Source organism: Anguilla rostrata, chromosome 4 (assembly GCF_018555375.3).
Source record: "Anguilla rostrata isolate EN2019 chromosome 4, ASM1855537v3, whole genome shotgun sequence".
Classification (NCBI taxonomy): Eukaryota; Metazoa; Chordata; class Actinopteri; order Anguilliformes; family Anguillidae; genus Anguilla; species Anguilla rostrata.
The window spans coordinates 40,483,557-40,497,879 of NC_057936.1; the positions used below are offsets into that span (position 1 = coordinate 40,483,557).

The window sequence follows — 14,323 nt, forward strand, 5'->3', positions numbered from 1 at the left end:
TGACCTGACCTGTGATCAGACATCAGCCTATTGATGCAAAGGCCAGGTTGCTTTCTCCACTTTCAAAGTCATAACCGTGCCCAAGCCCCCCCCACCCAGCCCACCCCCTCCCCCCGCTGTCCAAAACATAATGTATTCAGTTCCACTTAAAGGAAAATTTGACTGTTAGGGTCAGCTTTGATACAAAACTGTTCCTTATAAAATTTTATTGTCAAGCTGTAGATTCAATCCGATGCCTATGTAGTTTGTATCTAGCACCAAGGTACTTCAGCTGAATTCCATCTATAAATGTGCATATCTATATGTATACATAGATAACACTGCAAGAATACAAGCTTTTGAATAAGGGTGTCAACGGATTTACAATGAATAAAAATCACTGTAGTTGCATGTGACAGGGACTGGAATAACCTGTTATCACTCTTCTGGCAGGCACATTCCCACTGAAATTGTCTAGATGGTTGTGGCTCTGGAGGTTTCTGATTCTGCTGTGGCGATATGCCAGTGCTGATCATAAAGCAAAAGAAGATGGCATTTCACCCTGCTTTTCTTACTTAAAACGCTCTCTTGTGAAATACCTTTTTTTATTTGAAAAGCATATTGTGTGGGGGCGTCAGGCTTCGTAAACACCCTCAAACCTATTTACATTTAGCCCTTGATCCACCAAGGGCAGGGGCAGGGGGAGTAAGGTTTTGTTTCAGGAAAACAAAACTGCGGTCCACCCACTTATGCCCTAATATAACAGTGTTATCAACCGTTGGTCCAAAGTTCACATTGTTTATCGCTTCCTTACCACACACGCTGTTGACTAAAAATCAGCGAATGCAAAAACAAAGGGAACGTCCTTTGTTCACAGGCTATCCAGCTCCCCTTTGCTGTGGAAGCAGGCCCACAGTGCTGACCGCTGACCTGTTGTATGATGTTTCTTCTGCGATGCTTGCATTGCAGATGAGTGTCAAATGCAGACTCTGACTCATGAACCACCGAGTGGGAGATCATCTTTAACAGCCCCTGTGGGAAAAACAATACATGCTGAATGGCATCTTGAGGAGAAAGCTAATGTGTACTTGCATTGTTTGCTCATTTTTCTGCAATACGCGGAATTAGATTTGTTTTAGCATTGCTCTGTGCCTTGCTCACACTGTTCCAACTGCCCCACCCAAGGATGACCATTTGGCTTCTCGTTGGTTTCCGCCAAAAATGCTGACTGCCAAATTTACAATGACCTCTTCACACACCATCCTGTGTAGAAAGATTTCTATCTACAAAGATCATCAATAGCCTACTCAGGAATGTTTTCAGCTCTTCATTCAAAGATTAAAAACAAAGCAGCAAAAGCAGACTGGAAAACTTTCAGGGGGAAAATTATTGGGTATGCTACTACATTTTACAATGCAATTAGGATCTTGCCCTTGCTGTGACATTGAGGCTATGTTAAACAACTGTTCCTGATTGGGAAGTGAATCACATTTGTACTTAATTATGCACCTGGTTTAAAAAAATCTGTATATGTGTGTGTGTGTGTGAATGTGTGCGTATGCTTTTGTGTCTATGTCTGTTTGTGTGTGTGTGTGTGTGTGTGTGTGTGTGTGTAAATTCATGAGGAAATTATCTCAAACCCATATGAAACTACTGGTTGTTTGGCCAATTAGCCATTTCTCATGGTGCCTCCATCCATTTCTTGTTGGTAGAGACATCATTCCTAAAAGCAGGAGGTGTTGGGGACTTTAATAAACCCTCCCCCGCCCACCCCCCACCCCACTGTGGTGGATAGTTAAATTTATATTACCAAGTACAATCCTGTTCTTTCCTATTCCTCTTCTCTCACAGTCTTCTTGTCTGCCATCTCATATCTATCCTACTCAAAACACACAAATGACTTCAGACAAAAACCCTTTATCCCTAACAAAGAAATGAAGCGCAGCCTTGTAACTGGAATAAACACCTGTGCTGAGCCTATACTCTGATGCCCCCACCCACCTCTTAGTGCACAGAGAGCAGCCAGTGAACTGGTACTTTACATTACATTACAGGCATTTAGCAGACGCTCTTATCCAGAGCGACTTGCATTGTATCCAGTTACACAGCTGGATAAATATTGGAGCAATGCAGGTTAAGTACCTTGCTCAAGGGTACAATGGCAGTGTCCTACCGGGGAATCGAACCTGCGACCTTTAGGTTACAAGACCAACTCTTTAGCCATTATACTACACTGCCGCCTATACTCAAAGTTTAGCTATAGGCTAACAGGTTTCCTAAAGCCAAAAAAGTAAATACATAATACATGTTAGAATATCATCTTGGACAGTAAAATAGAGAGCAGTGTCTGTGTTTGGCTAGCATTGTTAACTGAGGCACACTCCCCTGCTCTCTCTACTTTTTAAATGTAGCGTAGTCTACATACAGTGGCACGTCAAGGATGTGGGGGGCCAGACTGGGGGTTGAGGCCAAGGAAAATGGATATAGCCATGCACTGGGGGGTGGGGGAGGTACACTCCCCCAATATGTATGTGCCTTTCACAAGTTCACTCTGCCACTTTCTGCACCCTGAGGTGCACGGCATACCTTTTCACAAAAAAGGGGCGTAGCAACAGGCCGCTTTCACAAACGCTGGAGGTCCACCTTAAAAACTCCCTGCCTCTCTATTCTCTCTCTCTCCAGCCGACCTCTTCCTGGCGTCAGCTAAGTCAGCTAAAACAAATGAAGCCAACCAAACCCTACGCCATTGGGAAAATCCAGAGTTTTTGGACTGCCCCATTGGTGTGCTATCTTGTTTTTCTCAAATTACAGCTCCTCCCCCCCACCCCCCACACACACACACACACACACACACTTTGTGCCAAACATTTGCAAATCTGCTGCAGCAGGCCAGGCTATCCGGTCCTGATTGTTGTATTGTTTGCTGTGCACTCTGGGGGGTTGTATTAACAATAAAAACTTTCAGAGACAATGAGGGGATTTGGCGCAGGGCAGGGTTAGTGAAAGTTAGCAATAATTCCAGTGGACAGACGTTAAAAAAAGTAAAAGAAAAGTAATGCGGCTGCTGAAGCAGCGCTTCTCCACTGCACTCTTCTCTCCTCGACCTCCGTTCAACCCCAAACGTGTGGCCATACTGCGCACCCCCGGGTGTGAGTCACTACTACCCTAAAACTGTTGGCATGGAAACAAGGAAACTTCGCAAAAGGAATTTTGTGACATTAATCTCAGTTTCCCTCTAAGTTCCTGGGGCTGGAATGTATGCCATTTTTTGCTCCAGAGTCAGCTATCAGTGGTTATATAATTGAATACGTCCCAAACATTTTCCTGCTGTGGCATTTCAGTCCTTTTTTATGATAAAGTACATGTGAAGTTATTGCATGCAGAAGTGTGATCAGAGAGATGCATCTGACAACCTACAAACTTCTTTTCACAGTATCACATAAAATGAGATCCATCTGCACATTACATCATTTAAATTTGTATAGGAAAATGAAGAAAAGCATGTCAACAGCCAGCTTCCAAACACTCAGTAAGACCCATTGCTAGAGCAATTTAAGGGGACAATTCCATACCTAACCTGTGGAACACTCAGAATGATATAGAGCAGGGGTCCTCAGTCATGGTCCTGGACAGTCACAGGGGCTGCTTCTTTTCCTATCACTAGTGACTGGAGAATAAGGTGTTATGAAACCTCAAATGGGCAGAGAAATATATGGTATCAGTCAATCGCTGATTTGAAGCAATCATTGTATTTGGCTATGGAGAGAAAAAGCATTTGACAACTTATTGTAGCTGCACCCATTTTGGTGTTCATGAAATCTCATTCTTCCATCTGTAGTTTTTACCTCAAAATTGGCAACCAGTTTAATGCCAAGAAATCAGGTGAAGTGGGTTAACTGTGCTATCAATACTTTAATTGATCAATAAAATTCTGAGTAACACTCAACACAAGCCAGGGTTAGGGACTCCTAGCAAAGAGTTTGCCCACCTCTGCAAACCTTACCAGCACAGACTATGTCTTTCATTACTGCCCGAGTGCACCAATTCAGTGACCAAAGAACACATGCAACAAATACGTAAAGCAGAACCATCTGTTTCATTATGACAACACATAATATGTTCTCCACTGTGGGACCTGCTCCCCCCACCCCCTACTCCTCTTTGGCTCTGGTCATGGGTCATGATCTGTACATACGCACATTTTATCACATGATATGTCATACATATGGAATGTATGTGAACAGTAGTGTGCAACTTGAGAGTACAATTCAAAGACAAGTCAGAACGCTACATCCAGTATTACCAGATGATGGTAATGAACCAATTAGTGTAATTAAGATTAAACAGGAAATAATATCAAAATCACACAAGAGGCTTAGTATTATTGCTAAAGAATGCAATGTGGCCGAGGCAAGGACAAACAGCGTAGCAGAATGGATGACAATTAGGTTTTGCTTGGATGTAGAAAAAAGCAGTGATCTTAGGCAACCACCTTTACTGCTGGTTTTATTTGTTGGGTATTAACTTTAAAAATCTATAGATTAGTTTATTCTATAGAAAATTAGTATAGCCTAGTTATCTAATCACTAAAGAATTAAAATTAGAGTGTTTTTATGTCACTTTCAAAGTTATGAATATTTCAGAATTCCAGCCTCCCAACACGCACACACACAAAATCTTTGCATCTTGAAAGTTTGACTAGTTGCTGCACCTGTCAACCCATTTCTCTGTTCAGTTCCAGGATGTTCAGGTTTTCAAGTTTAAGCACATCCCATTGCTGCAACCCCCTCCAGCAACTAAAAAAGGGTACACATCATCATATGTGTCCCCTAAAAAGTGCGTTCTTCTCATCTCTGTTCCCTACCTGAGTTTTCATTGTGACTACGCCACTTTCATCGCCACGTTTACCATAGCAATTCATAGGATATGAGGTAATTTATTTATTATTGTTATTATTATTATTATTACAATTCAGGAAATTATATATAGTGGGATTAGGATTACAACAATTCATATAACTACAGCACAAGTATAAAATTGTGTAACGTAGTCGTAGTAGCAGTAGCAGCATTAGCAGCAGCAACAGTAGGCTGAGCAACATATATTTTCTGATAATTGTTCTTCAATTTACTCTTTTAAACGGTTTCATTTTCTCAATGCTTTCTACTTTAGTGCCATCACTCTCTTTGTGTTGTGTGTAAATTTATAGATTTTAAATCGTCAGGTTTCCTAAACTAAATAAATCAAAGGAAAGTTCAAACGGAATAATGTCAGTGTCACTGGCTTCTACTAATACGAGAGGAGCTTATCTTTTCTGATTATCATAAACTGTAAACTGAACCGGCTCGGTTTCTCGAAAAAGGAGACAGCCTTGTAGCCCTACTTTATTGAGTACTGGCTTCCGCGCGGCTCCGCCTCTACGAGTTTTTCATATGTGCAACTTGCATGCGCTCTGCAGCAGCCTTTGTCTGGGACGTTGCGGAGTGCAACAGTCAGCATGACGGGCTCGTATTCACTGCAATGCTTGGGGCTCATTCTTCTCGCAGCAATCCTCCTGCAAACAATTGCAGTTGCGGTAACTTTCATTTACTTCAGCAACGTGTTGACAACGGTAAGGTACAATGTAGAGTACGGGTTGCTTTTTGGGGAAAGAAATAGTTTTTGCTGAACGAAAGGTTGAGCTGTGCGAGAATAGGAACTAACATACAGATAATTGGGCTATTGTGCGTTGGACAGTTCCAGATGGCCAAGGTAGCAATTCCATGTTTTATTATAGACTATTGTTCGTTTTCATCGATGACGCTGATGTAGCCTGATGATATAGATACAGCTCAAAATTGCTAGAGTCGATACATAACTTAACGTTTTTGTATATAGCGCGCCATTCGCCCCAGTTCTCCTTTACTTTTAGTTCAACTGGATCTCAGCCAATGGGTCGCACAACAGAGCCTGAAGCGCAAGTTGAGCAAGAGAAACGAATACTATTTAAGGCGGAACGAAAAAGATTTATTTAAAAAGGGATTTTCATTTTAAAGCCCCGAAGGAAAATTGCGATGTGTAAATGTAAGCCTAAACTAGTTCGTCTAAACAACATAAACACCAATGTATCCAACTACTTTGAAACTTTGATGGCGTTTCAAACGGAAAATTGTTTTTTTTCTGTTTACTTCTATGTAATGGCCCATAGCTTCCATGCTGGGTTCATTGTTTGGTAATTGTTGGCCTAATCTATCCAGGTTTCGCCATGTAGGCTAATTACCGTTTTATGCTGATATTTAGGTCAACCGTAGGCTACATCAGCCTGATTCAATACTGCAGTTGATCTGGATATTCAGTTGCTGTAGACCCGCATATGCCTTATATCATATTAAAAAGAGTGTGGCGTTGGACGCATAATCTCACTGTAACAAAGTAATAAATTCAGGCATATGCTATTTTTATACAGTCAAAGAACGACATTCGTTTTATACGAGCCTATATAGCTTTATGTTCTGCTACAGTCGGGTGTGAACAAAAATGTTTAATCATAAACATGATGAAATGCAATTATTCCAAGTGTTAAACATTCGGGGCACCTTGCAATTAGCCATTATCTAGTTGCCGCTCTACCAACAGTCTGCCCATTGGTTGAGTGACAAGCCACGATTAACCAAGCAGAAAAAAATTGTTTAAGGGTGCTGTGCGTGCATAGTTTTCTGCACTTGCTTCTTGAGGCGAGGGATTGTATTTATGTTCTGCCTAACACACTGATTTTTCTTCTTACTTTGCAGATGAAAGAGACGTTTTCCAAGAGCAGCATTTCGTGTCTGATGCGCGCAAATATAAAAGGCAAAGGTTTGGACTTGAACGCAGACGATGGAAAAGACGACCCCTGCTGGCAAGTTACCCAGCAACTCCATTTCCTCATCGAAAAGGTATCAGGCAGCGCTTGCTTACAGAATGTGGTGGTTACTAGGCAATGCTGGACTACAATGGACCCTTTTATTTTTGGAATTCTGTGTCTTTGGGATTATCAGCAGAGGCATTTGTACACCTGGGGGAGTTTGGGTTTTAGGGGTTAGTCACAGGTGACTGGGGAGGAAATGTCCTTAACACAATCAGTTCCTGTTCCTGAAACACACATCTCAAAAAGTGCTTTTATTGTTTTACTGAAGTGCTGAAAATATTTTGACATGTATTAATTGGACTTATGTCCTTTCCTGTCCACACAGACTATGTCAAACTGCCATGAGAAAGAAATCTCCTCTGCGGTCAAAGGTAGGTAGCCACTCACAATACAGCAAGTTCCAGCCCTGGGATCAGAGCAGTTTAGATCCAAGGAATTTTCCCCGGCAGAATGATATGTATATTAAAGTATTTTTTGAATAACGTTAGTAGTAAAATAAATGCCACATAAATGGACAGGCTGTGTGTGATTTTGCCACTGAGCATCTTCATGTATAGGTTATTTTGAATCAACATTAATTTGACCTTATTGCCCCGAGCAGCACTGCTGTTGGGTTTTGGTGGTCAGTCATGCTTCAGCCTCACCACTCTTTTGCAGATGAAGTGTCACGAGTTTTGCCATCCCTGACTACGGAGGACAAAGAGGCCCCGCCTCGTCCCGAGATCGCTGCTCACGTCACCGGCACTTTCTTTTCAGGAGCAACCCAGTCAGCGGAGGGTACGACGCATTCATGCTAGAGAGCGATAATATGCTGCTCTAAGTCACAGTTCACTATTCTCTATGAGAGATTCTACAGCTGGTTGTACACAATGCATGACCTCTGAAATGCATTTCAAGAAATATTTTGGGCCCAGAAGTATTTGTCTAGAAGCTCTTCAAGGAAAGGCAATTCTGATTACTCTGGTTGAGGGGAAAGTATTGAGTCACAGTTCACTGGAGAAAAACAACAAGCGATTTGAATGGGGAAATCTAGGCTTAATCATCATTGAAATATTCTCAGCTTTCACTAAACCCCACTGTGCTCAGAAACACGCTTTGTTTGGCTGCTCTGGTCTTCATTGCTGTCAGCTGCCAGTGGACATTAATGAGTCCTTATCGCACCATTAGCTCTGTCGACCCGGAGTCAGTGGTGCTTCAGCACATGAACGCCATGCACAACCTGAGAGGGGCTTGTTAGCACGTGCAAGAGATACATTGCATTTTCTATCCACTGTTTCATACAGCCCTCCTTTACTCAGGATCAATGTAGCACCCAAGAGGTGTTTCTCAAAATGCACTTTTATGGGCAGCTGGGAGGAGGGTCATTCGGGTATGGAAACATGCTGCGGAGCATGGATGAGCCCCATGGTTTTGTATCAAATCTCCATAGGGCGACGCACAATTTGCGATTGCATTGCCCAGGCTAAGGGATGGTTCGGGCAGTTGGATGTGTTTAAATGCTCCGTGGTGACCCCTGCTGGGTGATTGGGCACCAGTGGAATGCTTGCCAAACCGTGTATAAAAATTCAGTGCGAGCTTGGCTATGGGCTGTGGTGTGAATAGAAGAGGACTGGTGACACCACATGTTTTGGAGGAGAACCGCAGATATCTTTAATGTACCAAATTGGCAGTGGAGCTAGCACATGAGTCAACTGGACACAAATAGTCAATTGGACATTTCAAATTAAGGTGGGAATTGGACATGTTCAGCATAATGTTGGCCTTTTTTATTTTTAACATGCTTTTTTATTGATTGGTTGGTCAATTGATTGTCAGGTTGGTTGACTGAATTGTAGCATTAAAATAAAATGGTATCTTGTCATGTAATTACCGTTGCTTAGACTAAAAAATCAACTTTTAAAAGTTGAATACATTTAATTGGCTTGATCAAAGAAGATACATTTTCTCAGGTTATTAAGGAAAGGTGTAAGCTGTGAAATCTGTTGGAAGCATGAGAAGTTCTGGATTTAATGCTTTCTTGGAAAATCAGAAATCACACACATTTGAAAGTGAAATTAGATATTTTTAAGGCTGAGCATAGCAGGCTATCATGGAAACAACTTGTCAGTGACAGCTTGACACTGAGTTACAGGAAATAAGTCTGTTTCATTCAGGTGCTTGTTCCAGCTGAGCAGATAGCTTGTCAGATCTAGTCTTGTACTAAATTAGAACATTTTTCTCACTGCCATTGTCAATTTAATATTCCTCTTAATGACCCAGATCACATTTTACACTTCTTAGTACTGAAAACATGCATGCTCCATTTCTGCTACTTAGCCTCCAGAATTTGTGGCTTGAAAGAATTTCAAATCTGAAATCCTGTTGCGGCTACTGCAGATCCGACCAGCAAGAGGGTCCTGGGCCAGAAGATCCAGTCATGGGAGTCGGAGAAAGGCCTGGCCTTCCTGCACAATGTCAAAATGACCAATGGGGAACTGGTGGTCCCTCAAGCTGGCCTCTACTACATCTACTCCCAGACCTACTTCCGGCACACCCTGCCCCTGGGGGATGGTGAGGAAGAGTACACAGATGGGGCAGAGGATATTGAGGGGAGCGCCGTGAGGGGCAAGCAGATGCTGCAGTACATCTACAAGAAGGTGGGCTCCTACCCCATCCCCATCTTGCTGATGAAGAACGCCAGGACCACCTGCTGGTCGCGGAGCGCCGAGTACGGCCTGTACTCCATCTACCAGGCCGGGGTCTTCCAGCTGACCGCCGGTGACAGGGTGTTTGTGTCAGTCAGCAACGCCACCACAGTGGACATGGATGAGAAGTCCAGCTTCTTTGGTGCCTTCTTGGTAAGCCAGTGAGCTGGTCACTGCAGCCAAGGTAGTGGTGCATCTAGACAAGCCATGCAGCTTGTCCTCATTCTGCTTTCTTCCTAGAACTTTGGCACACCTTAGTCTAAGGGGATTATAGCAGACTGGCACAAGGATGAGAGCATGGGGAGTACACTGCCTGCCCCCCCCCCCCCCCTTCCCACAAAGTCACTTTGTTCTGTCAGCCAATGAGGTTTATTTTTTATTACTTGCCTCATAGTAGAAGTGAGGGGAGGGGCATGTTAGAACCCCATATGATGGAATGTATCTGATTGGCCATGGAAGGACTCTGTCCGAGGCAGTGATATATTTTGGGAGGTGGTGGGAAAGAGGCAGTTCTGTTGACTCCCAACAGGAAGATGGATGTGAAAATGCAGAGCATGGACTGGTTGGAGTTCACCAGCTCTTCTGCTGTTGGGAGTGACATAAATATGTGGAAGTAATCTTGTTCTGTCTCTTCCAAGTAAAACATTTGGTGTCTTTTTCAGTAATTGTACAAATGGCTTTTCAGGAACAGACAATGATCCCTTTTGGCTTATTCAATGAGCTATCCTGTCAAAAAATATTTTAGTTCCATATATATATTTCTTTTTGGCTGAGCTCATTTTACCATGTTGAAGTAGCATTTTAATTATTGATTTGATATGTTGATTAACAGTAATGTCTTATGTTCAGAACAAGATAAAACCAAAACTAGTTGTGTATTTTTAATATCTTCAGTATTCTTCCCATTCATAAACAATCCCAGTTGTAAAAATGTCTTGTAGACACCAACCTCATGGCATTGTGATGGAAGCACTTGGCACTCTGCACAGGAGGTGACTCAGAAAAGGAATGTAACAGGAACTTCCAGTGCTCAGCATTGTGGTGGACCAAAAGACTTGTTTGGAACACCTGCTTGTGGTGTTGCAGTGGTAGACCCAAGCCTAAACATATTTATTTGTAAATACATCACAGACTGTGAAATGTGTTTGACTGTGAGATTTGTTCAATATATTTTCTTATGTAATTGTGCTTTTTTGAACATTCTGGCTCATCTCCATCACAACACCACCCTATTCCTGGACTCCAGTGAATGTCCAGCTCCAAATGGATGAAATGTAAAATGTCAGCAAGAAAAGATGCACAGGACAGTGGCGTTTTCTCCTCAGAGAAATAATGAAAAATAAGCAGAACCAGAGAGATGACGTAAGAACAAGGGGTGTTTTGTAATTTGTGAGTTTTGCCGAGTTTTGTTTTCCAGCTGTTATTCTAAAGGTTTCAAAATAATGCTCCAGTTTTTAATCATGTCTTTCATGTAAATGTTTCAGAAGGGATATTCACTTTGAAAAGTAAACAGTGTGCAGTCTATATACTACCAACTCCAGGTCTCCAAGTCACACAGTGTAATGTACTATTTCAGATCATGTGAGTGAGTGAGTGTGTGTGTGTGTGTGTGTGTGTGTGGGGGGGGGGGGGGGGTTATGGTAGTGTGCAAATGTGATGTGAGAGGCCACCCATTTGTTTATTCGGTCTCCAGTCAAATCAGCCATTCAGTTAAATTTTTTAGTGTCAGACAATAATGCAGGAAAAGCCTTCACCACTACATATAATTTGAGATATCAGGTTTTGTCTACTCTTTCTTTTGTGCACCCTACTACCACTTTGTCTTCCATCCGTCCAGTCAACAGACAAGTCACAGCTCTGTCTTCCCAACAAAAGTTGTTACCAAAAGTGTCAATGATGTTATTTTAGAACTCTTTGCCTTCAAAAGTGACTTGTATTCAAACAACTAAACAAACACACCATAACTGCCTTGTAATAAAGGCAAAGGGTGGACACACTCAATACTAAAAGATTAGATATTGTATATAGTTATGGAGATTTTTGTGGAATTCTGTGTTTAAAATATGCTGTAATATTGTCTGACACTGCAAAATAAATAACTTGCACTCAATGGCTGTTTTCACTGGAAAGTAAATAAAAGAGGGTGTTCTCTGACTTTCTCACAGTACTATATAGTGTGTGTGTGTGTGTGTGTGTGTGTGTGTGCACATGCCAAAATAAATAAAAGTTCAACTGCAGTACTATTGTTGTAATTCACATGCAGCAGGGATCAAAAATGTTATTTTCTGTGAAAATAGATTTGACAGGGTGGGGCTGAATCCAACACCTCATTTAAATCTATGTTGAATCTATCTTGATGTTTAGTCTGCATTACCTGCATTTTGAACCTTATTAACTTGAATGTGTTCAAATGAATGTGTTGTAAGAATGATGGTATTCAGCATTATCATATATAATTACAAGTAATTAATTATGAGTTACTGGTTTAGTTTAATGTGTATTTCTATCCCAAGCACTTTTCAAGTGGTATATGAACTTGTTTGGAATGGGTAGTGACTAATTTTGAGTTTGACTGAGGCCAATAGTTTTAACAGGAAGTGAGGAGAGGGGAAGTGATCATAACACCAAAATTGATTTTGTACCACATTCTGACAATCATGATATTGCTGTTATGCCATGATTTTATTTTTAGGGACTACATGCCATGTAATCTATGTTGGTTTAAAAATAGAAGTGCACTTGTAGGCTATATCACTATGTCTTTACTACAATATATAATTGGTCATTTTTCACAAATCAAAGGCACTTTATAATAACAAGCATCGCTCCAATCTTAATTTTTCAAATACAGTGACCTCCAAAATGTTTTGGACAAACAACTATTTCTTTTTTGATCTGGCTCTGTACTCCACAATTTTAGATTTGCAGTCAAACAATACTTGTGGTTAAATTCTCAGCTTTTATTAAATGTTTTTGGTTTCACTATGTAGAAATATCAGCACTTTTAATACATGTTAAATTGCTTCTTTAGTACAAGTAGAAGAGAGGTTTCAGTATGTAGTCTTGATTCTAGGCTTTTGATTGCCTTTGGAGTCATTGGTGTTTGTCAGCATAAGGACCAGAGTTGTGCAAAAGAAATTCAAGGAATCCATTAAGAAACTGAGAAATATGGGGGGGGGGGGACAGTCCGAGACATAGGCCTTAGGCTTCCCAAAATCAGCCGTTCGGAACTCCATTAAGAAGATAGAGAGCACTGGTGAGCTCGGTAATCACAAAGGGCCTGGTAGGCTAAAGAAGAACTCTGCTGTTTATGACTGAATAATTCTCACTGTAATAAAGAAACACTCTTCAGGAGACAGGCGTGGATGTGTCAGTGACTACTGTCTGCAGAGGACTTAAACAGAACTAAAGAGGCTGCACTGCCAGATGCAAACCACTAATTAGCTGCAAAAACAGGATGGCTATGTTACAGTTTGCTTACAGTTAAGGTACAGAAGTACCTTAAAAACCATGCTGAGTTCTGGGGAAAGGTGAGATGAAGATTCACTGATATCAGAGTGATGGCAAGTGAAAAGTGTGGAGGCCAAAAGAAACTGCCCAAGATCCAAAGCATCCCCCTTCATCTGTGAAACCTGGTGGGCATGTATGGCTGCTACTGACTGACTTGTCTTCTTTGATGGTGTACAGTTGAGGCCAAAAGTTTACATACACCTAGGCCAGTGGTTCTCAACCTCGGTCCTGGGGTCCCACTGTGTATGCTGGTTTTCGTTCCAACCACAATTGCAATCTCAGAATTGTAACAAGCTATTATTTTTCCTTAATTAGGTGCTTCTCGTGTCAGAGGAATTATTTGCCCGCTTAAGCCACCTTGTGTCAGAAATAGCTATGCATGCCATGAAGAATAAAAGTCCCATATTCACATTGTGCTATATTGTAGACAAGTACATAAAGAGGTTAAAAAAAAAACTTTTTAACTAATCACAATAAAGGCTGAGGCAAATCAACAGGTTCCTAATTGGGGAAAGTGTGGACTCCTGGCCATTAAATCTAATCATTTGATAGATAACGAAGAATTCAAAAACAAAGAAAATGATGAGTCAAACCTGTATTGTGCTAATTAGTTTAAGGGAAATATTAAAGCACTTAAACACGTGTTCAGCAACCAAATTAGGAGCCTATTATTTCCCCTCGTTAATTTGATCTGTTAAAAATGTTACCTCTGTCGGACAAGCAAGGATTAATTAAGAATATAGCCTACTTATCTTCTGAATCCAGCGGTTCCAACAGTCAATGCCCTTGTTAAAATGTCCAGGGCTGCGTTTCCCAGAGTCTCCTTAGCGCTACGTGCGTCGTAAGTTATACCTTAAGGTCTTCCTTTAGGTCTCGAGCTGTTTCCCAGCGCCTCCTTAGCTAAGGTATATCTTCTCAAAGGTATACCTTTAAAAGGCTGGTCTGAGGCACTCGTAAGCTGTCCCTTAGCGATGCGCTCCGCTCATCCTGTCACAGTTTTAGCCTTATTATGCCAACATTTTGCTTTCCAAATCGACAATTGTACTACAGTGCGCATCTAGTAGCACATCTGCATGCGAAAATGACATAGTTTAATATTAACTTTACGAAAATTAATTATCCAATCAACGTTTCTGTGCATAGTACGTCAGGAGAATGTTGTCGTTTCATCTGTCTATTCCCATCATGATGGTAATTAAGTATAGGGCCTATCCATAATACTAATCCACTTTGTGGGGGAAAAAAAATAAATAAGTTTTTTTTT

At 41.4% G+C, this 14,323-nt stretch overlaps 1 protein-coding gene across 1 annotated transcript; it reads left to right on the plus strand.

Moving 5' to 3' along the window:
- The first annotated feature begins 5,406 nt into the window (after positions 1-5,406).
- Positions 5,407-11,786, plus strand: tnfsf10 (TNF superfamily member 10). The gene is made up of 5 exons (XM_064332650.1): positions 5,407-5,590; positions 6,750-6,893; positions 7,191-7,236; positions 7,523-7,642; positions 9,242-11,786. Exons 1-5 carry the CDS (start codon positions 5,477-5,479, stop codon positions 9,712-9,714), a joined length of 897 nt encoding a protein of 298 aa, XP_064188720.1. The 5' UTR covers positions 5,407-5,476; the 3' UTR covers positions 9,715-11,786.
- Positions 11,787-14,323: the final 2,537 nt, after the last annotated feature.